Below are 26,860 nucleotides of genomic sequence, written 5' to 3'. Positions count from 1 at the left end.
CTAAAGTCACCATGGATCCCTACATAAGGAGTTATGTACTTTGATTTCGTCAAACGTCACCCGTAACTGGGTGGACTATAAAGGCGATTACTGGGTATGTAACGAATTATGCAGAGGGATGTGAGTGATGTAGATGAGATCTATCCCTCTTATATGACGGGAGCGACATCGATATTCTTGATAGAGTGAGACCACGAAGTGCATGGTCATGCCCAAATGAGTCAATATGAGATATTGAACTCATTTGATTTAGTGAGTCTACTTGGAGTTCAAGATTTAGATTGGTCAGAGGATGACACGATCTATGCCTCACATTGATCAATATAGATGTCCAGGATAGAAGGACACTTGTCATATTTTGTGAGGAGTCATAATTAGTAGTCACAAGGTGATGTTGGATCTCAACATTCTTGTAACTTAGGTAGTAATGATGTGTTGCTAGATACCGCTCATTACTTATGCTCCTAAATGGGTTTAGGGGCATTGCCAACGTTACAAGAACCTATAGGGTCACACCCTAAGGACAATTAGATGGAGATTAGGTTCATATGATGAACCAAGAGGATTAGATTCATTTGATGAATCAAATTGGATTAAGAGTAATCCTAATTGGGCTAATTGAGTTGGACTCAAGTTGATTCATGTGTTCAATGAGTCTAATTTAGATTATGACTCATTGAATCAATTTAATTAAATGAATTAGATTCATTATATTAAATTGGCTTGAATTAAATGGTTGGATTAGATCAACCATGAGAGAGATTAAGTCAAGTTTGATTTGACTTGAGAGGAAGAGGAAGAGTCAAGTTTGACTTGACTTTATGCCACATCATTTGTGACTTGGCATTAAGTGGCCAATGATGAGGTGCCACATCATCATGTTTAGTACATGTGTGTGCCACCTCATGGAGGTTACAAATCTCTTTAATGGTCACACTTAATGCAAAAATGGGGGTTACAACTCCATGAATGTGGCCGGCCACTTTTGATGGGAAAGAATGAATTTTTCATTCAATTGTATTCATTCACATCTTCTTCCTCCTAGTGCTCTCTCTTCTTGCTCTTCCTTGTTGGTGCAACCTTAGGTCAAGGTTGAGCTGGTTGACCAGACTCGAGTTAACTTGACTCGAGTTGTGTTTTGATGTTTGACGAGTTATGTTTGACAATGTTTGACGTGAACAGAAAAGTTGTATCTTGATGTTTTACAAGGATACAAGCTTGGGAGATTGTGGGTGCAACCCATGGTCAAGGTTGACCTGGTTGACCCGAGGTGAGTTGACCTGACTCGAAAAAGTCCAAGCAGGGAGCTTGGCACGGGAAAAGTCCAAGCAAGGAGTTTGGCATGGTGAAAAGTCCAAGCAGGGAGCTTGGCACGGGAAAAGTCCAAGTATGGAGACTTGGCACGGAGAAGTCCAAGTATGGAAGCTTGGCACATGGGAAGTCGGAGAGGGCTCGATAGCTCGTTCTCCGAACTGTGGTCAGAGAGGGCTCGGTAGCTCGTTCTCTGGACGGATGGACTTGCCGATTGAAGTAAATTTCTATAAATTCCATGGACCATAAGAAATACAATTTGTGCAACAATGTGCATCTATCTAGCTTTCAAAAATGAAAATCTTCTTAAGTGAAGAATGGCAGTGTCTGTTTCAACAAAACTAATGATTAAATGGATTCAGACTTGGTGAGGTCACAATTGATTTATAGTGACGAGAATTCCAAAGATACAATGAAAATACAAAACAGAAAATAAAAAGTATACAATAACAGTTGCACACTGGAGTCTATTGAATTCAAAAAATGATAAGTAGAGTATAAGATGTTTCTTATATATATCAAACATGACAATGACAATTAAGTATTTTGCAATATAGGTATGTATTCCATTACAGTCAAGTGAGTCTAAAATAATAAATAAAGTTGAAGTCACTGTTAAAGACAACCTCATTACATACCTCTGACATCCTGTTTCTCCCTTCTCTTGTAGCTGCAAGAGTCCGCGTAGGCAATGGAACACTCAAAGCACCACTTAATCTCATGTATGGATGCTGATGAACACGTGATACAGCTCCTGACTGATGTCCAACCTCCTGAGATGCGGAAGAACTATTTTGACATGTAGAGTGGTCCATACTATGACCTCGGCAATCAGAAGAAAGAAGGGATCTACGTACAGCTTCTGATATACGACGTCGATTTTGATGAGTTAACCAGTTTGCTCCTAGTGGTTGATAAACTCCTAAGTTGGTGCCAACTTGTGATGTAGGCACCAAATTTCCAGACAAAACTGTGCTGCCAGTGACTGAACCCCAATTTGTTTGCTCATGTAACATATTTCTGGTGCTAATTGGAGGAGCAGACATTTGCTCTGAGATATTGATAGAAACACCTGATGAGTCGAGTTCCGCTGATGCACCATCAGCTGCAACTGCTGGGGATCCTGAAGAACTACCTACTTCTGTAGTTGAAATTCCATTGTGTGGAAAGGGATACAGGTCCAGAGGTAAGACAGGCATAGTACATACATGGCGTTGCCTATGTGGCACCAAATTGCTACCCTGGTACCTAGAATCTGACAATTGATTATGCGGGATTGTTGCAGATGCTAACTGGGGATGCCAAGGATTGTAATAAGCTAGATTATTCTCTTGGGCCCATAGATCAGGTGCAAAAGTATTAGCTTCGTCTGCATGGTTCATTCTCATTCGAGTGTTCCTCTGATGGTTGCCAGCCGAACTCACAAAATGATAGTGATTAGAAGCTCCAGCTCTTGGTATTATACTGCCTCTTGTATTATTGTCTTCTGCACGATATACACCTGTTTAACTACCTAGATGAGCTAGTGACCATTTTGTGATTTAGAAAAATCGAGGAAATGAAATGCACCAAATGATTCTTACCTTCATTAAAGTTGCCAGAATTTCCACTTGCTGAGCATTCCCCGTGGTCTCTTTCAATGTTTTTTCTCTTGTGTGAAGAGCATTCTGTAACTTTTTGTTTGCCTCCATCATTGTTGGAAAAGAAATCAATAGCCCTTGAAGAACTCCCTCCTGAAGAGCTTGCACAGAAGGCAACATGTTGATATGGTGTTAAACCCACATTACTTGGTCCCGAATGAAACCCTGATCCAAGAACCTCCCTACTCATTTCAACATGTTTTGTATTGTGACTTGAATCATGAGGGGACTCATTAAAGGCAAGTAACTGAGATAATTGTTGTCTGTTGTTGGCCAAATTGATGTTGAGGTCACCACTATCAGTTTCAAATGAAAGATTGTTTGTTGCTTCAGGTCTACTATCTTGTATCCTTGGTCCACCAGTTCTACTACCTAGAGAAGAAGCCATCCAACTATATTCAAGTTTAATTTCATTGTGAGATCCTTGGTTTAGTGGGGGCATGCTAGAGCTAGGACCAATTGTATCCCAAAAATTAAAACTTGGACCTTCTTGGCTGGCTACGTTTCCACAGGAAACAGTTCCACTTGAAGACATTGGATTCCGAGGTAAATCCTGATTTTCCACTGAAACAGGGAGAAGTTCATTCCAGAGCAATGGTTGATCCATGACAGAAGTGCTTGAACTAGATGGTCGATCCATATCAAAAGCTTCACAGACGGGCTGAAAAGTACTCCTTTGACCCTGCATCAGGTATTTTAGGTTCTTTTGCAACTGTTGCAAGTTGGAGCAATGTGTATCCTGAAACCAAAAATCACATGGCACAACTCAGCAATTACTCGAAAAGAGAAATATTCATAAATGGAGACACAAAAGGTAATTTATTTGATAAAAGAAACAACATGCATATAAGAAGTAAATAATATCAAATCACAATCAGAAAGGGAAGAGAACTTTGAGCAAAACAACATTTCCAAATTCTTGAAATGGGATTAAGCTCATATTCAACAGAAATTTATTTCTGTTTCAGACAATTACAAATATATTTTGCAATAAAATGCACATCTGCCAAAAATGTTATCTACTTCACATCTGTTGAAGTGGGAGAATAGAAATTGCATTCATTTTCTAAAGAAATAATTACATAGTAACTATAGGACTCATCACAAACCTTAAACCTAAACTATAAATGTGGAACTAAACCCACAAGACAAGACTTGATTATGGTGAAAAAATAAAAGGCGTCAATTCTTTGACCTCAAATTAGCAAGCACGTCAATGAAATGAAGGTGAACAGAGAGAAATTCCAAGAATTCTCAATGAGCAACTGTTGTTTTATATGGAGATCATGGAGCAACAGTTGTGGTGTCCAATGAAAATGAAGGCATCATCTCCATCACTCTTAATTCTCCCTTCACCTACCACACATAGGCTGCTAAACTTGAAGACGTGTTAGGAAGCAACACTCCAAAAAGTTTTCAATGGACTTGTGCTCAAAGATCTGATCAGAGTCCTCTTGTCAAGCGTAAGGAGTTACAACTTCAGCTCCATGCCTTGTAGATAGGTTTCTTTTCATCAAGGCTCAAGCTTAAAGAGATTAAACTTTAACTCCATGTCTAGTGGCTCCTCTTCGCAAGGATGACAAGACGTCTTGAATGCCTTTCTTGCCACTACAATGTCATAAGTAGTTGGCCTCAATCCACCATTCAGAAACCTCAACATGTTGGTGCAACCTTAGGTCAAGGTTGACCTGGTTGACCAGACTCGAGTTGACTTGACTCGAGTTGTGTTTTGATGTTTGACGAGTTATGTTTGACAATGTTTGTCGTGAGCAGAAAAGTTGTATCTTGATGATTGACAAGGATACAAGCTTGGGAGATTGTGGATGCAACCCGTGGTCAAGGTTGACCTGGTTGACCCGAGGTGAGTTGACCTGACTCGGAAAAGTCCAAGCAGGGAGCTTGGCACGGGAAAAGTCCAAACAGGGAGCTTGGCATGGGAAAAGTCCAAGTAGGGAGTTTGGCACGGTGAAAAGTCCAAGCAGGGAGCTTGGCATGGGAAAAGTCCAAGCAGGGAGTTTGGCATGGTGAAAAGTCCAAGCAGGGAGCTTGGCACAGGAAAAATCCAAGTATGGAGACTTGGCACGGAGAAGTCCAAGTATGGAAGCTTGGCACATGGGAAGTCGGAGAGGGCTCGGTAGCTCATTCTCCGAACTGTGGTCAGAGAGGGCTCGGGAGCTCGTTCTCTGGACGGATGGAAGTCGGAGAGGGCTCGGTAGCTCGTTCTCCGAACTGTGGTCAGAGAGGGCTCGGTAGCTCGTTCTCTGGACCGGATGTTGAAAGTCCTGGTGAGTGAAGCCAGGCAGTGGGAAAGTCCTGGTGAGTGAAGTCAGGCAGTTGGAAAGTCCTGGTGAGTGAAGCCGAGCAGATTGGAAATCCTGGTGAGTGAAGCCAGGTGAAAACCCTAGTGAGTGAAGCTAGGTGAAAGTCCTGGTGAGTGAAGCCGGGCAAGGAAAAATCCAGATGGATCAAGGGTGATCGGACATCTGGTGTTGAGAAGGTCAAGTAGGTCAAGGGAGTGACCGGATACTTGACATGAAGAGAAAAGTCCAAGTGGGTCAAAGGGATTGACCGGACACTTGGTGGGGAGTCTTAGCAGGTCAAGGGAGTGACCGGATGCTAAGCATGATGTACCAACAGGTCAAGGTTGACCGGATGTTGGTTTGGAAGGTTTGGGACTTGGTTTGGGCAAAAACCAAGCTCTGGATCGATCAGTGGATCGATCCAGTGATACACTGGGTATCTGGATCGGTCTGGTGACCGATCAGTAACCAAACAGTAGCCTACTGAGTGTTATCTGATCGGTCTACAGACCGATCAGGAAACAACGATCAGAAGGTAAAAAGTTCGGGAGAAAAGGAAGGGACATGCATGTTGATCGGTCCCTGGACCGATCAGAGGTGCCCTGGACCGATCAGGCTTCAGCCTAATTGGTCCAGAACTATCCGTTGGCTCACAACGGTCTTCTGTCTTCTGCTGTCTTCTGGCTTCTTCTTCGCAGGTGGATGCAGATATAAAAGAGGCTGAGGGCTGCTACAGAAAACTCTTCTTCTGGTCCGAAACTTCTTCCTTCTTCTTCCTCCTCTGAACTGAGCTGCTTTTCTTCTGAAAGCTGTGCTCTTGAGCTTTGCTGAGCTCCGAAGCTTCGTGTGAGCTTCTTTGACTGAGTTGCTTGTTGGCATTCGTCCGTGAAGTTGGTGCTTCATCCGGGACTTCAGTCGACGAGAAGGCAAGCGAGTATTTGTACATTCATTGTGTATTTTGTTCTTGCTCTTCTTTGTATTTCCATATTGCTGTTGCAAGCTATTTGGCGAGGTTTCTCCACCCACAAGGAGTATTTATTAGCCGGTTCTCCGGGGACTCATCCACCGACGGATTGATAGGGCTCGTCCACCTTACGGACACGCCGAGGAGTAGGAGTTTCATCTCCGAACCTCGTTACATCGACGAGTTTGAGGTTTGCTATTCTCCGTTGTCGTTTCTATTGTTTATTTCCGCTGCGCTAACCTTGATTTGTAGAAAGAAACGCGAATTTGGGGCGGCTATTCACACCCCCCCCTCTCTAGCCGCGTCCATCGATCCTAACAAGTGGTATCAGAGCGAGGTCGCTCTTCGTTGGATCAACACCCGGGGGAGCACGAGCTAGAGAATGGATCTATTTGGAGAAGATGTCATGATTCCACCTTTCTACGATCGCGACGACTTCGCGTTTTGGAAGATAAGAATGAAGTACTTTCTTATGACTAACCTAGAAAATTGGAGGTGTGTGCAATTAGGTTTTACTCCTCCATTGGATAAAGAAGGAGAACTTTTGGAGAAGAAGAAGTGGACGAAGGAGCAAATCCACCAATCAACCATCAATGATGAGGTAGCGAAAATCATTGAATTTTCTTTACCTAATGATGTTTTGTGTAGGATAGGTGGATATAACGATGCCAAGGAGTTGTGGAATAACTTGGCAAAGTTCCATGAGGAGAACTCCACTTCAAGTCATGAAGAGGAGTCAAGTGAGCCAAGTAGCTCACATCATGGAGGCATGGATTTAGAGGTTGAGGGCTACTCAACATCTAAGGAAGAAGAGGAGGAGAGTTCCTCTTCAAGATCGGAGCAAGAAGAAGAAGCTTCTATCTCCGGAAGGGATGAAGAAGAGAGCTCACATCCATCCTCAACCCTAGGTAACTCAAGCCATTTAATTTCAAATAAATTACACATAATGTGCTTTGAGTGTAGGGAATTTGGGCATTACAAGAGTAAGTGTCCAAAGAGGGTTAGGAAGACTCCACCGGCGCCAAAGGTCAAGGAAGCCGGAGTCCCGACACGCAAAGGCAAGGAGCACGTGGTGTGCTTCCAATGCAAGCGAAGGGGACACTATAGGAGCCAATGTCCGAGGGGGAGGCAATCTCACAAGGACAAGAGACCGAGCTCATCGATAGGGGGAGCGAAGGCAAACCCTAAGGTAACATTTAAGTCTCACTCTTGCAATAAGACACATGCTAGTAGTTTTGTTGCAATTGTTAATAATGATAAGCATGTTAACTTTAGGAACCAATATATGTGCTTAGGTGCTAAACATGTTAGCCTAGGTAAGGACAATACTAGAAATGCCAACCCTAGGACTAACTCATCTAAGGCTAAGGAGAACCTAGGTAGAAATCCCAAAACAACTAGACATATACCTAGGAATACCTCAAAGAAAAATGACAAATTAAAACTTGAGGTATTAGAAAAGGAAAATCAAGTCTTGAGGTCAAGACTTGACACCTTAGAAAAGACCCTTAAGAATTTGGAGAAGTCAACTCTAGGGTCTAAGGGTCAAAAGCAAAAGCCCAAGGACATGAGAGGTTTGAGTCACAAACCTAAGTCTCAAGTGGTCAAGCCCACTTACCATGATGTTCCATTCGATTATGGAACAAAACCTAGGACTAGGAAGACCATCACCAAGGTCACAAGGGGAGTCACCCCTAGAGTTGATCTTGATGAGTCCCAAATGACCAAGGCTTCAAAGCCTAGGAGGGTCATTAGGAGGGTTGCTAGGGAAGTCATCCCTAGTGAATATTTAGTGAACCCAATGAGCTCAAATAGGTATTGGGTTCCTAGGAGCATGATTTCATCACGCTAGATGAGTTAGGGTGTGCCAACCTTACTTGAATAGGTAGTTAACCTAATCATGGTAAAAGGTGGCACTTTAGGAATTTTCAAGGTGTAATCAAGCCTTGAAAATGAAATGGAAAATTATTCCTAAGATAATTAGGATGTGCCAACCACATTTGAGGAATTTTCTAGAGTCAATCTAGTTGGCACATAGTGATCTAAAAGTCTTGAGGATATGATTTTAGGTCTATTACACTTAGGAATATATAATTTATGGCAAAATGATCAAAATTATCAAAAATGACAACTAAGGCTAGAATTAGGTATTTTCTATACCTTTATGTGCTATTTGCTATATATTGTTTGTCATATGTCATGTCATGACATCATATTTATTTTATGATCATTTAAAATGTCATGATAATGCTTAGGTTAGTTAAATGTCATGATTTATTTAAGTTTCATACTTTATGCCATGACATCATGACATTGACACATGTTTCCATTTATGATACAATTATATGTCATGTTATCATCTTGTGCATTAATGATCAATGAAATTGATTTAAGGACTAAAACATAATTTGATATGGAGATCAAATTGTTGTTTAGAAAATGCATGAGAACTTAGCCTAAGATGACCTAAACCCATATCTCACATCAAAATTGACTTGGATGTGTTTGATACACCTTAGATGTGTGTGAGATATTAGGATCATGAGTTAGGATCAAGGTGCATAGTTCTTGTACCTAGATGAGCCTAATTCGAAATTGGGGATCATAGGGAAAGCTTATGTACAAGTCATGTACATTTAGCCCAAAGATTGTGGTCCTAAATTAAATGATTTAAAATCATTTCAAAATTGATTTGAAAAACCTTGATGAAGCTTTTCTAGTTATAGCATTCATCATTGAGCAAAGTGATACAAAGATAAGTTAACTTTGAGCTATTTCAAAGACTTTTGAACTTTGTATCAAGATTGAAAAATGGAAGTTATTTTCATAGAAAACTATTTTTCCATGATAGTATATGTTATGAGGAATGTATCCTCAAAATTTCACAATTTTTGGAATTTTCTGTAATTTTCTAGAGGTTTCTGAATTTCGTGGAGAGAAATCAGAACTTATCAGACCTTTATCAGGTTTGTGGACCGATCAGAAGGGTTTCTGATCGGTCCAAGGGAGCCTAGAAGGGAGCCTGATCGGTCTGGTGACCGATCAGGGCGTGCCAACCTGCTGAATTTCGACTGTTTGTCTGAAATTGCAGCTATGGAAGTGGTGTTTTAGAGTTCTAAAGGTTTGCAACTCTCCAAGACATTGTTGGTGCAATGGTCAAGGGAGAGTTGATCTTTAGGGGGAGTTTTACCCATTAGTCAAGGGGGAGTTGACTTTTAGGGGGAGTTTTTACTCCTAAAGACTTGAGTGATATGGGATTATCACTAAGTTAATTGTTGACCTTAGTATCAAGGGGGAAATTAAGGGTTTCAATGAAAGGTATGGGACCTTCATTAGAAAGAAACTCTTGACCTTGATTCACACTTTTTTGATGTGAGTCAAAAAGGGGGAGAGTGTAGGTTTGAGGAGAATAGAGAATGTTCAGGGAAGAACATTGGAAAACCTAAGTTAGGTTATCGGGTTAACCTAACTTGATTATGGGTTTGATTATGGGTTTTGTCAAACATCAAAAAGGGAGAGATTGTTGGTGCAACCTTAGGTCAAGGTTGACCTGGTTGACCAGACTCGAGTTGACTTGACTCGAGTTGTGTTTTGATGTTTGACGAGTTATGTTTGACAATGTTTGACGTGAACAGAAAAGTTGTATCTTGATGTTTTACAAGGATACAAGCTTGGGAGATTGTGGGTGCAACCCATGGTCAAGGTTGACCTGGTTGACCCGAGGTGAGTTGACCTGACTCGGAAAAGTCCAAGCAGGGAGCTTGGCACGGGAAAAGTCCAAGTATGGAGACTTGGCACGGAGAAGTCCAAGTATGGAAGCTTGGCACATGGGAAGTCGGAGAGGGCTCGGTAGCTCGTTCTCCGAACTGTGGTCAGAGAGGGCTCGGTAGCTCGTTCTCTGGACCAAGTGGAAGGGAGGGCTCGGTGGCTCGTTCTCCGTAGTCGAGAGGGCTCGTGGCTCGTTCTCGGACCGGATGTGGAAAGTCCGGTGAGTGAAGCCGAGACGGATAAGTCCCGGTGAGTGAAGCCAGAGGGAAAGTCCGGTGAGTGAAGCCGTTGGAAAGTCTGGTGAGTGAAGCCAGGTGGATCCTGCTGAGTGAAGCCAAGTGAAAACCCTAGTGAGTGAAGCTAGGTGAAAGTCCTGGTGAGTGAAGCCGGGCAAGGGAAAATCTAGATGGATCAAGGGTGATCGGACATCTGGTGTTGAGAATGTCAAGTAGGTCAAGGGAGTGACCGGATACTTGACACGAAGAGAAAAGTCCAAGTGGGTCAAAGGGATTGACCGGACACTTGGTGGGGAGTCTTAGCAGGTCAAGGGAGTGACCGGATGCTAAGCATGATGTACCAACAGGTCAAGGTTGACCGGATGTTGGTTTGGAAGGTTTAGGACTTGGTTTGGGCAAAAACCAAGCTCTGGATCGATCAGTGGATCGATCCAGTGATACACTGGGTATCTGGATAGGTCTGGTGACCGATCAGTAACCAAACAGTAGCCTACTGTGTGTTATCTGATCGGTCTGCAGACCGATCAGGAAACAACGATCAGAAGGTAAGAAGTTTGGGAGAAAAGGAAGGGATATGCATGCTGATCAGTCCCTGGACCGATCAGAGGAAGCTCTGATCGGTCCCCAGGACCGATCAGAGGTGCCCTGGACCGATCAGGCTTCAGCCTGATCGATCCAGAACTATCCGTTGGCTCACAATGGTCTTCTGTCTTCTGCTGTCTTCTGGCTTCTTCTTCGCAGGTGGATGCAGATATAAAAGAGGTTGAGGGCTGCTACAGAAAACTCTTCTTCTGGTCCCAAACTTCTTCCTTCTTCTTCCTCCTCTGAACTGAGCTGCTGTTCTTCTGAAAGCTGTGCTCTTGAGCTTTGCTGAGCTCCGAAGCTTCGTGTGAGCTTCTTTGACTGAGTTGCTTGTTGGCATTCGTCCGTGAAGTTGGTGCTTCATCCGGGACTTCAGTCGACGAGAAGGCAAGCGAGTATTTGTACATTCATTGTGTATTTTGTTCTTGCTCTTCTTTGTATTTCCATATTGCTGTTGCAAGCTATTGTGGCGAGGTTTCTCCACTCACAAGGAGTATTTATTAGCCGGTTCTCCGGGGACTCATCCACCGACAGATTGATAGGGCTCGTCCACCTTACGGACACGCCGAGGAGTAGGAGTTTCATCTCTGAACCTCGTTACATCGACGAGTTTGAGGTTTGCTATTCTCCGTTGTCGTTTCTATTGTTTATTTCCGCTGCGCTAACCTTGATTTGTAGAAAGAAACGTAAATTTGGGGCGGCTATTCACACCCCCCCCTCTCTAGCCGCGTCCATCGATCCTAACATTCCTCTCCTCATCTTGCCGAACCCTACTAAGGTGCTAGCACACTTTAGTTTAGTGATCTCCTTTTGTGTTCGTGTGGATACTTTTAGAGGGTTGTCTACTTTGACAATCTCGAGATCCGACAAACCGTTAGACTAGCAGGATAGCGAAGGGCATCGCATCGAGGGTAACACTCTCATCTAGTGTAGATCTAGAGTTTTTAAACTTGTACTCGTATTTTGTTTTCATTTTTCTTCGCACGGATCTATGTGGCGGGGGTTTCGGGGTTTCCGCGACGCGAAAAGCGATTTTCGCAGCCCGAAAAATCCAACAGTGGTATCAGAGCCACGTGCGAAGACTTGTACGAGTTTAATTTGATTTTTTATGAAAAATATAGCTTCTGTGATTTTCTGTAAATTTAAGTTTTTTATGGTTTTTATGAGTCATTTTCTCGTAGAAGCGAAGCACAAGTATTTATACACTTGTAGGCTTCGACTACCGAGAAGATTTTTCCGAAACGGCAAGGTTTCGCCCCAAAACTTTTTGGGACAGCGGGCTAAGGCGATGTAGGATCACTTAGGGACACTCGCGATGGTTAGATCGCGGGTAGGGGTGCTGCCCCTGGCCCCGCAAGGGGATTCGTTCCGCGATTGCGCCCGAAAACCGCTAAACGGGACCGCTGGGAAAGTTTACTCGTAAAAATTGTAAAAATTAGTATTAAAATTACAGAAAATTATGAAAATTACATAATTTAGAATTATGCATAATTTGTGATAGTCATGGCTCAAAAGAACCCAATCTGATTGGATTTGTGTTGTAATTCATATTACGACCTGCGCACCGTCATTTGTGTTGTGCGTGTTGTACATTTGATTCGCGACCTGCGCGTCGTGCCTTTCTCTATTTTGTATTCTTGTTGTAAATTAGTTTAGACTCGAATGTAACTCGAGTTTCAAAATTGTAATGTACAAAATTGGAGCCGTGGAAGGTCCACACGAGACGGAGTTACAAGGAGGGTGCAAGCAACACAAGGTGGTCAAAGGGAGGAGCTTGAGAAGCTGTTGACCCTAGGTTGACCATCCGATCTTCTCATTGGCTTGAGAAGATCATAGTAGGGCCATGACTAATCACAAATAAATTTAATTAATTGCTTGTGTGTATGTGATGCATGATTAGTAATTAATTAGTGTGTAACGATTAGATTAGATCTAAATCGTGTACAAGATGCACCCTTTCGATTAGATTTGATCTATAGCGTATTTGATACACATCGATGATTAGATTAGATCTAAATCACGTCAACTCTAATGCCTACCGTGTCGTGATACCCATCACTACCTCGATCACATGTGTTGTTGAATCTGCCAAAGCAGAGCAACACATATTATCTTGATAGGGTACGGAGGGGCAATCTTGGTCCCGCTTATCAACGCATGGGCGAGTACAAACTCAATTAGATTGAGTATTCCTAGTTAACTCGGTTGGATCGAGTACAACTATAGGCATTCTTCCAATGGTTGGAAAGATAGGACATAAATCACGTTTATATTAATTCTTGGGTGTATTAGCCAAAGCTAACTCAAGTTTTAATATAACTGCGGATAATGATCCTATAAACAAGAGTTGCATAGAGATGTAATTGGTAAATCATTACCTACCGATCATACTAAATCTTGGGCGTATTAGCCAAAGCTAACTCAAGGGTTAGTATGATGTGGATCTTGTCCCACATGAATTATAGAATTCAGTGGGAGCATCATTTAGTTAAAGGCCTAATTAAATGATTTAAAAGAATATGATATTTATTTTCTGCATTTTTCTGTTGTAGATAACCATGACGTCGAATACAAACACCTTCTCTCTGCGTTCTGTCCTTGAGAAGGACAAGCTCAATGGAGCAAATTTCCTGGACTGGTACAGGAACTTGAGAATAGTTCTCACCCAGGAACGTAAACTGTACGTTCTGGAGCAGCCCATTCCGGAGGCTCCTCCTGCCAATGCCCCGCGAGCTGACAAAGATGCTTACAAGAAGCATCAAGATGACGCATTAGATGTGTCCTGTCTAATGCTCGCGACCATGAACTCTGAGCTTCAGAAGCAACACGAGTTGATGGACGCTTACGATATGGTTGAACATCTTCGTCAACTGTATCAAGGACAAGCGAGGCATGAGAGATTTGAGATCTCAAGGGCACTATTTCAGTGCAAGATGTCAGATGGGGCTCCCGTAGGCCCATATGTACTCAAAATGATTGGGTAATAGAAAACCTACAGATGTTGGGATTCCCGCTTGGCCAAGAGCTGGCCACTGACCTGATCTTGTAATCCTTACCGGATAGCTATAATCAGTTCGTTCTAAAGCTGCTTAGCATGTTAAGAACTGCTGAGCTGAACCTTAAGAAAGCAAAGCCCCACTCTGTTCTGATGGTTCAGAAACACAAGGGCAAGGGCAAGCACAAAGGCAAAGGAAAGTCCCAAGCTAAGGGCAAAGGCAAGGCACTGAAGCCTAAAGGAGGGGTCGTCAAGGATGCTACCTGCTTCCACTGCGGTCAGACCGGGCACTGGAAGAGAAACTGCAAGGTGTACCTGGAAGATCTTAAGAAGAAGCGAAGTGAGACTTCCACTTCAGGTATATATGTTATAGAAGTCAATCTATCTATTTCTTCATCATGGGTATTAGATACCGGATGTGCATCTCACATTTGTACTAATGTGCAGGCACTGAGAAATAGCAGGGCATTGGCGAAGGGCGAGGTGGACCTACGCGTAGGCGATGGAGCACGGGTTGCTACTGTTGCTGTAGGGACTTATTTTCTATCTCTGCCCTCTGGGCTTGTATTAGAGTTGGATGATTGTTGTTATGTGCCTACATTAACTAAGAATATAATTTCAGTTTCTTGTCTGGACAAGAAAGGTTTCTCTTTTATTATAAAGGACAAATATTGTTCTGTTTATTTAAAAGATATGTTCTATTGTAGTACACCTCTGATGAACGCACTCTACATTCTAGATCTTGAAAGCCCTATCTATAACATAAATACCAAGAGGTTCAAGTCAAATGACATGAACCAAACCTATCTCTGGCACAGTCATTTAGGTCATATAAATGACAAGCGCTTATCCCAGCTCCATAAGGATGGTTTGCTGGACTCATTTGATTTTGAATCTTATGAGACGTGCGAGTCATGCCTACTAGGCAAGATGACCAAGACTCCCTTTAGTGGGCACAGTGAGAGAGTGACTGACTTGTTAGGTCTTATACATAGTTATGTATGTGGCCCTTTCAATGTCGCTGCTAGAGGCGGTTATAGGTACTTCATCACATTTACTGATGACTTCAGTAGATATGGTTATGTGTACTTGATGACACATAAGTCAGAATCCTTTAAAAAGTTCAAAGAATTCAAGAATGAAGTACAGAACCAGCTTGGCAAGAGTATTAAGATACTTCGATTAGATCGAGGTGGAGAATACCTTAGCCATGAGTTTCGTGACTATCTAGCTGAGTGTGAGATTCTATCCCAACTCACTCCTCCTTGAACACCACAGTGGAATGGTGTATCCGAAAGGAGGAATCGTACCCTATTAGATATGGTACGATCTATGATGCATCACACAGATCTTCTGACATACCTTTGGGGCTAGAGGCTAGAGGCCATGAGATCCGAGATGGAATCCATGTACACCAACCAAGTATGGACTTTAGTTGATTCACCTGAAGGGGTAAAACCCATAGGGTGTAAGTGGGTCTTTAAGAGAAAGACTGACATGGATGGACTTATCTATAAGGGTCGCTTGGTAGCTAAAGGTTTCAAGTAGATTCATGGTATTGACTATGATGAAACCTTTTCTCCAGTAGCGATGTTTAAGTCCATTCGGATCATGCTTGCCATTGCAGCATACCATGACTATGAGATATGGCAGATGGATGTCAAAATCGCGTTTCTGAATGGAAACCTACTCGAGGATGTGTACATGACACAACCTGAGGGTTTTGTAGATCCACAGCATACTAGCAGAGTATGCAAGCTGTATAGGTCCATTTATGGAATAATGCAAGCTTCTCGGAGCTGGAATCTTTGATTCAATGATGCAATCAAACAGTTTGGTTTCATCAAGAACGAAGATGAGTCTTGTGTCTACAAGAAGGTTGTAGGGGATATAGTTGTCTTCCTCATATTGTATGTGGATGACATACTACTCATTGGGAAGGACATCCCTTTGCTTCAGTCTGTCAAGACCTGGCTAGGAAGTTGCTTCTCAATGAAGGACTTAGGTGAGACATCCCGTATTCTAGGGATACAGATCTATAGAGATAGATCTAAGAGATTGCTTGGCGTAAGTCAGAGTACATATATTGACAAGGTACTGTCACGCCCCAGAGGAGTCCCTGTCCGAAGAAATTTCGGCAGCATCTCCCCTGTACGGCGGACAATCTGAAACTTCTACATAACCCATATACCTCAGCCACAGGCGGCTGGAATAATAACAATAAATAAAAACAATCACCACGCAGTTTATATAGATATTCAGCCTCTGCCTGTCACAACCACGCAGTTAATAATAGTAATCACAATACTACACTGACTCGAAATCCACCCTACTCCACTACACTCGTAAAACTCAAATCCGACAAAACTCACCTCTTCTGCCGTCCAGGCAGGCATGCAGTAAAAACATATCAAATAGAACATCCATCAATATCAAAAGAAAAACATACGATGTCCAAGTATCCAAATGACCAAGTACACACATAAGCAAATAAGAACCAAACCAAATGGTAAATAAATCCTCGAGGTCTGCAGGGATCTAGCACTACGTGCAGTGAGGACTAGCGACTGGAACTCCCTCCGGACAGCATCAACCTGAAAATAACAATGATGGAGGCCGGGTGAGTCCAACACTCAGCAGGTACAATTGATATACAAAGTAGGGAAACAACACCTAGCACTAATCATGCGTACAATCTCCTGACAAGAAAGATAAAAAAATGCATCTGAAGTAAACAGGAAAATACTGTACTAACCAGGTCCTGAGTATAAGGTCAAACAGTCCGAGGGATAAGAAAATCCTGTATGCATGTCAAACATAGGTATCCAAACAATATGCAGCATATAAATGCAGCAAACACAAGCACAAGCAATAAATGCATCATGCATATGATGCCCATGATGCGTCCTGGTCACCCCTCACGCCAGTCGATCATCTCACACAATAGTGAGGCCGAGTGGGTAGGGCTGTGACAACCGTGCACTCTGTCGTCACTACTCCTGATGAGTGACCGAGTGGACGGGATGCTGTCGGAGTACACCTATCCTCCTACCCCAAATCATAAATGGGGGAGCGCAATGCTCTCAACTCCTAGTACACAGTGACGGGGAGGAATCCCTGCCGGATAACACGTTGTGTCTCACTACCCATGAGTGGACCAACGGTGCCTAACAGAGTCCCTGCTGCAACACACTCTGCCTGAATCGACCACTAACCCATGATTGGTGGTGTGTGCAGATCCATGTAACTAGCGATGTGCTCAACAATAATGGAGCGGACTATCGCACAGCATGCAATCATGCAAATGGTGCATGGCAATAGCCATAAAAACATCCTGACCTAATCCATATATATAGAAAAGTGCACCCTAGGTCAACGGATCATATCGAATCAAAGGTACACAGAAGGTATAAAAACCTAGGTCCTGAACATGGTGAAGCATGGTATATCACTACCCCCTATAAGCATGTATAAACAAATAAAGTATACATGGGATGTAAATCAAGCAATCAATCAATCATGTATCAGATAATGGGTAGCGACTAACCGAAAGAAATAAAGGACATAATTAATGCAACTTGTTAAATTCACTACTATGTATATCAAATGACATAAGTCAAAGTACCCACCTCCGAAAATAGAAAGGTCCAATCTGACTCCGAGATACTCGTCTCGCGTCAAAGTCCTGTGATACCAATGTAAATATATTTCATTTAACTACAATTCTCATAAATAGCTAAATGAAATCTCTAACCCTAAATTAGGGCAAACCTCTAATTCAAAAGCACATAAACCTAATCAACATATAAATCTAATCAATCTACACCTGATTCATTATCTAACTACAATGCGTAGCCAACATCCTACAACATACCTCAAATCACAGCCCAAAGCTAGTTGCTGCCTGAACAAAGGTAGTTACTGGAAACCCAAGTAACGCCCTGCAATTCACTGTTCGGATCAAAAGGGAGCTCAAGAGTTCATCACAGCCAACAACAACCTAATTCTAGAACAATCCATGCACCTTACCTCTACCTCTAACTGCCCGTGAGGACCAAGAATTCGACGAGGTGCTGCTGGAACCTCGTGACCTCTATGGAAGCAGCCAAAACAATTTGCCAAGGAATATTTGCAAGCCACCGAGGTGAAATCTGGTGCAGCCAAAAACACAACGAACCTTCCCGATAAAATCATAAGAAAATCTATTAAAATTTCCAGTAATATCTATTCCCATTACCTCTTCTTCGGTGATGCTAGAGGGTAAGGGAAAGGAGAAACCGGCCGAGGCAAAATATCCAGTGGTTGTGGCAAATAGCTAGGGTTCCTTGCAGTGCTGACCAGGAGTTAGGAGAGGAAGTCGCGCCCGACAGCAGGGGCTCACAGCGTCCGGCGCGGCCACGACAGTTTCAGAGTAGGGCACAAGCACAGAGGAGAATCGGTGTGGTGAAACACCTCTGTGACCAGGAGGTGCTGCCGGCGGCTAGGGCACAAGAGGATGCCGGTGGCACTTCCGTGCGGCAGCGACGCGGTGTAGGAATCGGCTCCGGCGCTCGTTCTAGGGCACGGCTGGGCGGAGGAGAAGTACGCTCGAGGAAGAGTAACCGCCGCCGACGGTTAGGGCAAGGAGAGGGCACGGGCGGCGTCGGGGAGAAGAGGACTCGGGCGCTCGGGTTCGGCGAGAGAGAGGGAACGGCGGAAAAATAAAAGAAAAGGCAAAATAAATAAAGAAAAGGAATTAAGAAATTCAACTTTTCCTCATTTAAATGGGGTAGCCTAAACAGGCTTTACCGGTCCCCATTTTTATTCCCGTCAACTCGTCCTTACGAGCTCCGAAAGATTCCCAAAAAATTTCCAAAAATTTCGGAAAATTCCCTTATTAATATTCGCCTATTTTTCAGTATTTTACAGGTACTCCTTCAGTTTTCCATGCAGAACTCCAAGAAGGGATTTCTGCCGATGTCACATGGCGTGAGTCTTTCGAAGACTCAAGGTCCCTCTTCTAGAGCGAGGAGAGAGACCGCATGGATTAGATTCCTTATGCCTCAGCCATAGGATCTATCATGTACGCTATGCTATGTACTCGACCCGATGTCTCGTATGCTTTGATCATGACAAGCAGATACCAGTCAGATCCAGGTGAAAGTCACTGGATAGCGGTCAAGAATATTCTTAAGTACTTAAGAAGGACTAAAGAATATTTCTTGATATATGGAGGAAATGATGAGCTAGTTGTAAAGGGTTACAATGATGCCAGCTTCCAGACCGATCAGGATGATTATCGATCGCAGTCAGGATTCGTATTTTGCATAAATGGTGGTGCTGTGAGCTGGAAGAGTTCGAAGCAGGACACAGTAGCTGATTCTACGACAGAGACTAAGTACATTGATGCATCAGAGGCAGCAAAGGAGGCAATTTAGATCCGCAAGTTCATCACTAAACTTGGGGTGGTTACTAGTATCGCTGACCCTATTGAGCTCTATTGTGACAACAATAGAGTTATAGCACAGGCGAAGGAACCTCGCTCACACCAGCGGACCAAACACATACTACGGTGCATCCATCTCATTCGAGAGATTATCGAGAGAGGAGATGTGAAGATTTGCAGAGTACCTACAGAGGCTAAAATCACAGATCCATTGACCAAGGCTTTGGCACAGAGGAAGCATGATGGTCACACTAGGTCATTGGGGCTTAGAGCTTATACTGATTAGCGCTAGTGCTAGTGGGAGATTGTTAGTTAGAGCCCTAGAGCCAATCATTTGATGATTGTATTATGGACTTGTTGTATCATATTCTTATATAAATAAAGGCATTTGTTTTTGGTTATTATACTTACTTGTATTGGTGCCAAATAAACTAAGTATAATAGCGCCCTTGAGTAGAAGGTTCTCACATATATCAATCGGTTAGTTGAACCGATAGTGAGATGATATAGGGAACACTACTCTTAATCATTCCTAGTCGAGTTTTAACATTCAGGGACAATGTTAATGCAATCAGACTAGCATGTAGGTCAACTCGATGACTTGATCTCACAAGTCATGGATATAGAGATATCAAGTTGACACATGGGTATGCATTGGAGAATGTATACTGAATGACCCGCCATGAGAAAGTATCATGGATCGTTATATGAGTGTCATATACTTTCTCATGTGGCTATTAGTATAACTACTAGTTCTTAGACCTGAAGTCACCATAGATCCCTACATAAGGAGTTATGTACTTTGGTTTCATCAAACGTCACCCGTAACTGGGTGGACTATAAAGGTGATTACTGGGTATGTAACGAATTATGCAGAGGGATGTGAGTGATGTAGATGGGATCTATCCCTCCTATATGATGGGAGCGACATCGATATTCTTGATAGAGTGAGACCACGAAGTGCATGGCCATGCCCAAATGAGTCAATATGAGATATTGAGCTCATTTGATTTAGTGAGTCTACTTGGAGTTCAAGATTTAGATTGGTCAGAGGATGACACGATCTATGCCTCACATTGATCAATCTAGATGTCTAGGATAGAATGACACTTGTCATATTTTGTGAGGAGTCACAATTAGTGGTCACAAGGTGATGTTGGATCTCAACATTCTTGTAACTTGGGTAGTAATGATGTGTTGCTAGATACCGCTCATTACTTATGCTCCTAAATGGGTTTAGGGGCATTGCCAACGTTACAAGAACCTATAGGGTCACACACTAAGGACAATTAGATGGAGATTAGGTTCATATGATGAACCAAGAGGATTAGATTCATTTGATGAATCAAATTGGATTAAGAGTAATCCTAATTGGGCTAATTGAGTTGAACTCAAGTTGATTCATGTGTTCAATGAGTCGAATTTAGAGTATGACTGATTGAATCAATTTAATTAAATGAATTAGATTCATTATATTAAATTGGCTTGAATTAAATGGTTGGATTAGATCAACCATGAGAGAGATTAAGTCAAGTTTGACTTGACTTGAGAGGAAGAGGAAGAGTCAAGTTTAACTTGACTTTATGCCACATCATTTGTGACTTGGCATTAAGTGGCCAATGATGAGGTGCCATATCATCATGTTTAGCACATGTGTGTGCCACCTCATGGAGGTTACAAATCTCTTTAATGGCCACACTTAATGCAAAAATGGGGGTTACAACTCCATGAATGTGGCCGGTCACTTTTGATGGGAAAGAATGAATTTTTAATTCAATTGTATTCATTCACATCTTCTTCCTCCTAGTGCTCTCTCTTCTTGCTCTTCCTCTCCTCATCTTGTCGAACCCTACTAAGGTGCTGGCACACTTTAGTTTGGTGATCTCCTTCTTGTGTTTGTGTGGATACTTCTAGAGGGTTTTCTACTTTGACAATCTCGAGATCCGGCAAACCGTTGGACTAGCGGGATAGCGAAGGGCATCGCTTCGAGGGTAACACTCTCATCCAGTGTAGATCTAGAGTTTGTAAACTCGTACTCGTATTTTGTTTTCATTTTTCTTCGCACGGATCTATGTGGCGGGGGTTTCGGGGTTTCCGCGACGCGAAATGCGATTTTCGCGGCCTGAAAAGCCCAATAGAGGGAAGACCGGGTGGGTCCATGGGAGCTGATAGCTGGCTGAAATCTAGTTAGGTCTGTGGACCTAACAACTGGCGAGAAGACCTGGTGGACTAATGTAAAGTCAAGTGATTCTGCATGGTAAGTAAGGTAAGTCACTAAAGGAGAGTGATCTAGTAAAGGCGAACCCCTTTTAGGGACTTTAAGCACAGGTCCGGTTTATGTCTATTTTGGATCCCTAAACTAAGACCTTGACTAGATCCTGTTCTTGGGTAGACAAGGTCTAATTAATACTACTTATTTTATTGTTGTGCTAACTTCATTTTATAGGGTATACTTTGTTTTGGGACTAACATGTTTTTGCCCAAGGTGCCTCTTGGTCGATTGGAGGCGCCCTGGATAGTGGCGCAGAGGCACCCCAAAAGACTTAGCTGCGGGTTCGCATAGAAAGGTGGGAAGGCGCCTCCTGTGCCATTGGAGGTGCCTCCAAGGCGCATTGGAGGCGCCTCACAGTGCTTAGAGGCACCCTCACGTAGATAAAAATCACAATAAGTGGTGGGTTATCTTAACCGAGATGTTTGAGATCATTTTTGCACTTGGAGGTGCCTTAGATAAGGATGGGAGGCACTCTCAACAACCTATAAAGGAAGGTTCGCGCAATCTTTCAACATAACTCATTCATGACTTCTACAAGCGATCTTTAGAGTTTTCAGGTACTCCGACTTCGTCCTCCTACTGTGCTGCAATGCTATTGCACTCGACTATTGTTGAGAAGTTGTCCAACACTGAGCTCGGTCCGATAATCTTTAAAAGTGTTAGGTAACGAAAGTTTTAATTAAAGTAATTAATTACTGCATAAGAGAAAGTGTAGGTTGTTACACTTGTCCTTGTTTTACTGTTGTACTCGATTTCCTCTTCCGACAGTTATAGAAGAGGATTATAGTGGATTACCCATTGATACAGTCCGAGGGATTGTGGGTCTTAGAGTAGGAATTACCGGAGGCTCCGAACCAAGTAACTCCTCGAGTTCTTATTTTTTCAGTTTCTATTTTACCATATTTCCATTGTGTACTCGCTTTTTAAATCACGTGATTCACTCTCCCTTTCACATGCATAATTATCCTACAAGAGGTATCAAAACCCTGTTAGCTCTAAATTGGTGTAACCACCAATTAAGCAGGGGTTTATTTTTTGTTTCTTTTTTGCTTTATTTTTTTAGATTAAGTTTTTCGAATCAATCTAAACCGATATTGTTGTCTCTTCAGATAAGTTTTTTTACTATGATTTTCTCGAACTGCTTAAAAGTGGTGCAACACAACTCAAGCTTTATTCTCTTCTTCTTCCCACGCTACTTATCCTAAGACCAAGTCTTGGTATTTGTTTAGCCTTTTCTATTTCAGTAATTACATGACCCAAAATGAATGATATAGTACTTCTCATCCCCCGCTTTCAACAAACATGACTTCTCATACAGGAAGAAGCAGATGGAGGTGTTCCTCAAGACCAACATCGACTAGTGGCTCTCAATTCGATGAGAATACAAAAGCACCAATGGATGAAGTTACAAAAGCACCTCTCGACCCCAATAATTGGAACCCAGAGATGAAGAAAAAGACACAGATTGAGTTCAAACCTGTAAACACACTTCAATTCAGACTCATGAAGGAAGAGTTGAACCTCGTTGGCCTACACGAGAACACAAAGGAACTATGAGACAAATTTATCAAGTTACACGATGGAATGACTAAACACAACTTTTTATTAAATAGATTATTTAATATTAAAATGTGGGAATGAGAGATAGCTAATCAACTACACATGAGGATTTTGACCAAGAAGTCAAAATCCGTAGGTCAACACTAGAGCCTAGTCCCTTAGACACTTTAGATATTTTTCTTGTGGTTATAATAAGGATGACTAAAGTATGTCAAATTAAAGGGAGGTACCCATGTCAGATGCTTGAGAGTGCAAGCAATGGAACAACAATCCGGGCTGGATAAGCATTTAAAGAATAATGTTGGTGTTCCATTGCATTAGTAGATTCAATTGGAGATGAACGTGGAAGACAATTCCGGGAAACAATTTGACAAAAAAATGCTAGAAGCAATCCATGCCTCAGAAAATACGTCCTATGCGTAAAATATTGTAAAATATGCATCGACTATATGTTTATCGACAAATAATGGAGCTAACAGTATGACAATTTTGAGATTGCTTTGGATATTCATTTAATTCACATAAAGACTTGTGCAGTTAAACATGGAATATTTTCCGTCAGTGCCAATATTTGATAGGTTGAATAGAACAAGTGATACTCGAAAGATTACACTAATGCAACTCTTGTTAAGGCCACTTACACTCCATTCATGAAAGGAAAGTGAATATCCATCTCGTGTCCATGTGTAGGATGTCAAGTATGATAGCTAAAAACACCAAACAAGCAACTCTCAATGTTAAGGTAAAATTATGATATGTTCTTGATTTGGAATGCTCCTACTATCAATTAGCAAGTATCCCCCTTGAATCGCATCGTGTTATATCTACCATTGATGCTTGACATTATCAGAATAATATATGGATTCAACTAATTCTCTTGTATTCTCATGGATTAATTGGCCCAAAGGAATTTTCATAAGAGATAATTTTTTCTAACTTATTCACTTACTATAAAATGCTCTATAATAATTTAGGTGCTTTAACACGGTCCAGTGTTAGGAAGAAGAACAATTTACATCATCCTTACTATAAAATACTTTAGATTGAGTAATTCGAATCAAACATTCAGTTTAATAATCTATAAATGTAAAAAACTTTCTCTTTATTTTCTCCTAATGCAATAGGACAACACCATTCCCCAAAATCATCATGCACTTCAACCTTCACTTTGATCGCATATTGACCAAAACACTTAGTAATCTCATCTATCATGTTCATCCTACTCAACTGTTCTTAATAAAGGATAATCAATTTTATAATCTCTATTTTTTTTTCATTTTGACTCCACAACATTTGGTTGTCTTTATATAAAAGCTCCTTGGATGGTAAAGTGATTAGTAAAACTTTTTAAAACCTAACCACTTTGGAAATTCTAAAATTTATTTCTTTTTAAATTTCCCTTAAAATAAAAAATTCTTATAATATTTTTAAATTTTATTATATTGATATAAAAATGAAATGGCACTATCACATTATTATTCTAAATTAATAACATAATATTAATAGCTAAAGGATGAATTTAAAGTTTTTAGAATATTTAAAATTGAAGAGAATATATTTTGAAAAGTATTATATATATATATATATATATATATATATATATATATATATATATATTCTACTATATTATATTTTGGATAATTTCCAATTATGACCGTTGCTTCTTTATCTTGGGGCCAAACAGTCATATGAAGGGCCCAAAAGCAAGCCCAAATTCCAAACTCTCACCTTCTGTCTGTCCGATCTCAACAATCTCGATCATCTTTCCTGACACTCGCTTACATTTCCACTTCGTAGATCTATTGCGCTCGCGTCGAGTTCTCTCCGAGACAGGGTAATGGCCTTCGAAGGTGTGCTCCTCGGCATGGGAATCCCCTCCTCAACATGTCCGATGTCAGATAAGATCCTTTAATGGATCTATTCAAATAAATCCTTTAACTTTATTTCCTTTTAAAAATAAGTTTTAGACTTTTTCTTTTTTCTTCTATATAAGTTTTTATAAGACGTTTTCTTCTGAAAATGTATTTTTATTTTATTTTTCTTTTAAACCTTTTCTTTTGAAAAGGTAGTTTAAGTCTCTATTTAAAGAGACGTTATGTAATTGTGGAAGACAAGTAATTTCTCTTTTAATTAATCAATTTTGTTTGATTATTGGAGGTCGATCCCCTAGAAGCGATCACCCTATCCCCCTTTTCCCTTTCTCTTTCGATTTTTCCACGTGATAGACCTCCGGGTTCCTATCAACTTGGTATCAGAGCAGTTCACTTCATCTTCGCCCTATAGTATCTCGCAGCAACTTCAACAAGCGCATGGTCTTAACCCGACTTCAAGAGAAGAAAATTCACTCTGACATAACGACCAGAGGATCTCATCCTGACGCCAAATGGGCTCTGGAATTTGAAACTAAGCACGAGACAAGGATGGATAAACTCAAAAAAACTATAGCATCGTTGGTCACAATAGTGCAAGAATTGAAGGATCATTTAGAAGCAGATTCCAGCTCAAGCATACTAATCAAAAGGGGAAAAAATCAGCAGTCTCGACAACAACAATATGACCAAGGTGCAAACTCAAATGAAGATCGAGAGCACAACTATCCACGTATGAAGGTGGAATTTCCTCGTTGGGAGAACAACAATCCGATTGGATGGATTTCAAGGGCTGAAAAATATTTTCGCTTCCACAACACATTGGACAATGCAAAGGTAGAACTAACATCTATAAACCTCGAAGGCGATGTCATCCAATGGTATGACTGGCTTGAAGCATGTCATGGACCTCCAAAATGGAAGAAATTCAAAGAAGAACTCATCAATCGATTTGGTCCCTCTGGTTATGAGAATGTTGATAGAGAATTGGCCAAAATTCGACAGACTTCAACCATACTAGAGTACCAAGGACAATTCGAGAGACTCTCTAATCGAACTCGTGATTGGTCAAAAAAGCAACTATTGGGCACTTTGATATACGACGAGAAGTAAAAATGAATCAACCCCGCACCATGAAGGCTGCCTTATCCTTTGCACGACTACAAGAAGAGAAGATCAATGAAGAAGGAAGAAGAAATAACAATGTAATTCGTGAAAACCCATCACATTATTCAACACCTCGTAGATTGACAAAAGAAGAGATCAAGGAAAGGATGACAAAAGGATTATACTGGCATTGCGATGAAAAGTGGCACCGTGGTCATCAATGCAAGCAAAAAAGGATACTGATGATTGAACCAATAGAGAACTCTGAGGAAGAAGATGATTTCGATGAAGGTGAAACACAAGATAATATCAACGAAGTACAGTATGATTCTATGGCAATATTAGTTCATGCCTTAGAAGGACTACAAACTCCGTAAACGATGAAGGTAAAAGGATTCATTAAAAAACAACCAGTAATGATACTTATAGATTTAGGAAGCACCAACAATTTTCTAGACTCAACCTTGGCAAGCAGGCTTAAACAAAAAATAGAGCAAGCATCTACATTTGATGTTAAGGTGGCGGATGGAAGATCACTTACAAGTCCAGGAAAGTGCAATAGTATTAAAATTTTCTTACCCAATTATGAATTAATAACAGATCTCTTTCTTCTTCCCCTAGATGGATGTGATGTTGTACTTGGAGCACAATGATTGAAAACATTAGGAGATATAATATGGAATTTCTCTCAACTAACAATGCGCTTCCAAGATCAAGGAAAAGAAGTTTGCATCAGAGGCAAGAAACAAGATACTATCACACCAATCAGTAGTTATCAGACAGAGTAGTTATTAAAGAAAGATTGCTCCATTTTTCTGTCACGCCCCGGAGG

At 41.5% G+C, this 26,860-nt stretch overlaps 1 protein-coding gene across 1 annotated transcript; it reads right to left on the bottom strand.

Moving 5' to 3' along the window:
• Positions 1 to 1,848: 1,848 nt before the first annotated feature.
• LOC121986644 (probable E3 ubiquitin-protein ligase HIP1) lies at positions 1,849 to 24,919 on the bottom strand. The gene is made up of 5 exons (XM_042540597.1): positions 24,836 to 24,919; positions 2,895 to 3,690; positions 2,169 to 2,797; positions 1,938 to 2,084; positions 1,849 to 1,896 (listed from the first exon to the last, which is right to left on the bottom strand). Exons 1-5 carry the CDS (start codon positions 24,917 to 24,919, stop codon positions 1,849 to 1,851), a joined length of 1,704 nt encoding a protein of 567 aa, XP_042396531.1.
• Positions 24,920 to 26,860: the final 1,941 nt, after the last annotated feature.

Source organism: Zingiber officinale, chromosome 5B (genome assembly GCF_018446385.1).
Source record: "Zingiber officinale cultivar Zhangliang chromosome 5B, Zo_v1.1, whole genome shotgun sequence".
Classification (NCBI taxonomy): Eukaryota; Viridiplantae; Streptophyta; class Magnoliopsida; order Zingiberales; family Zingiberaceae; genus Zingiber; species Zingiber officinale.
Note: the sequence above shows the minus strand (reverse complement) of the source record. Positions and strands in the feature narration are given on the sequence as shown.

Excerpts from the sequence above, each read along its gene's own strand:
- LOC121986644 (XM_042540597.1), bottom strand. The coding sequence starts at position 24,919 with ATGCCGAGGAGCACACCTTCGAAGGCCATTACCCTGTCTCGGAGAGAA. Across the intron at positions 2,798-2,894 it reads TTCTGGCAACTTTAATGAAG|AAGACAATAATACAAGAGGC; the intron begins GTAAGAATCATT and ends TATATCGTGCAG. Across the intron at positions 2,085-2,168 it reads GACGTCGTATATCAGAAGCT|GAGGTTGGACATCAGTCAGG; the intron begins GTACGTAGATCC and ends TCCGCATCTCAG.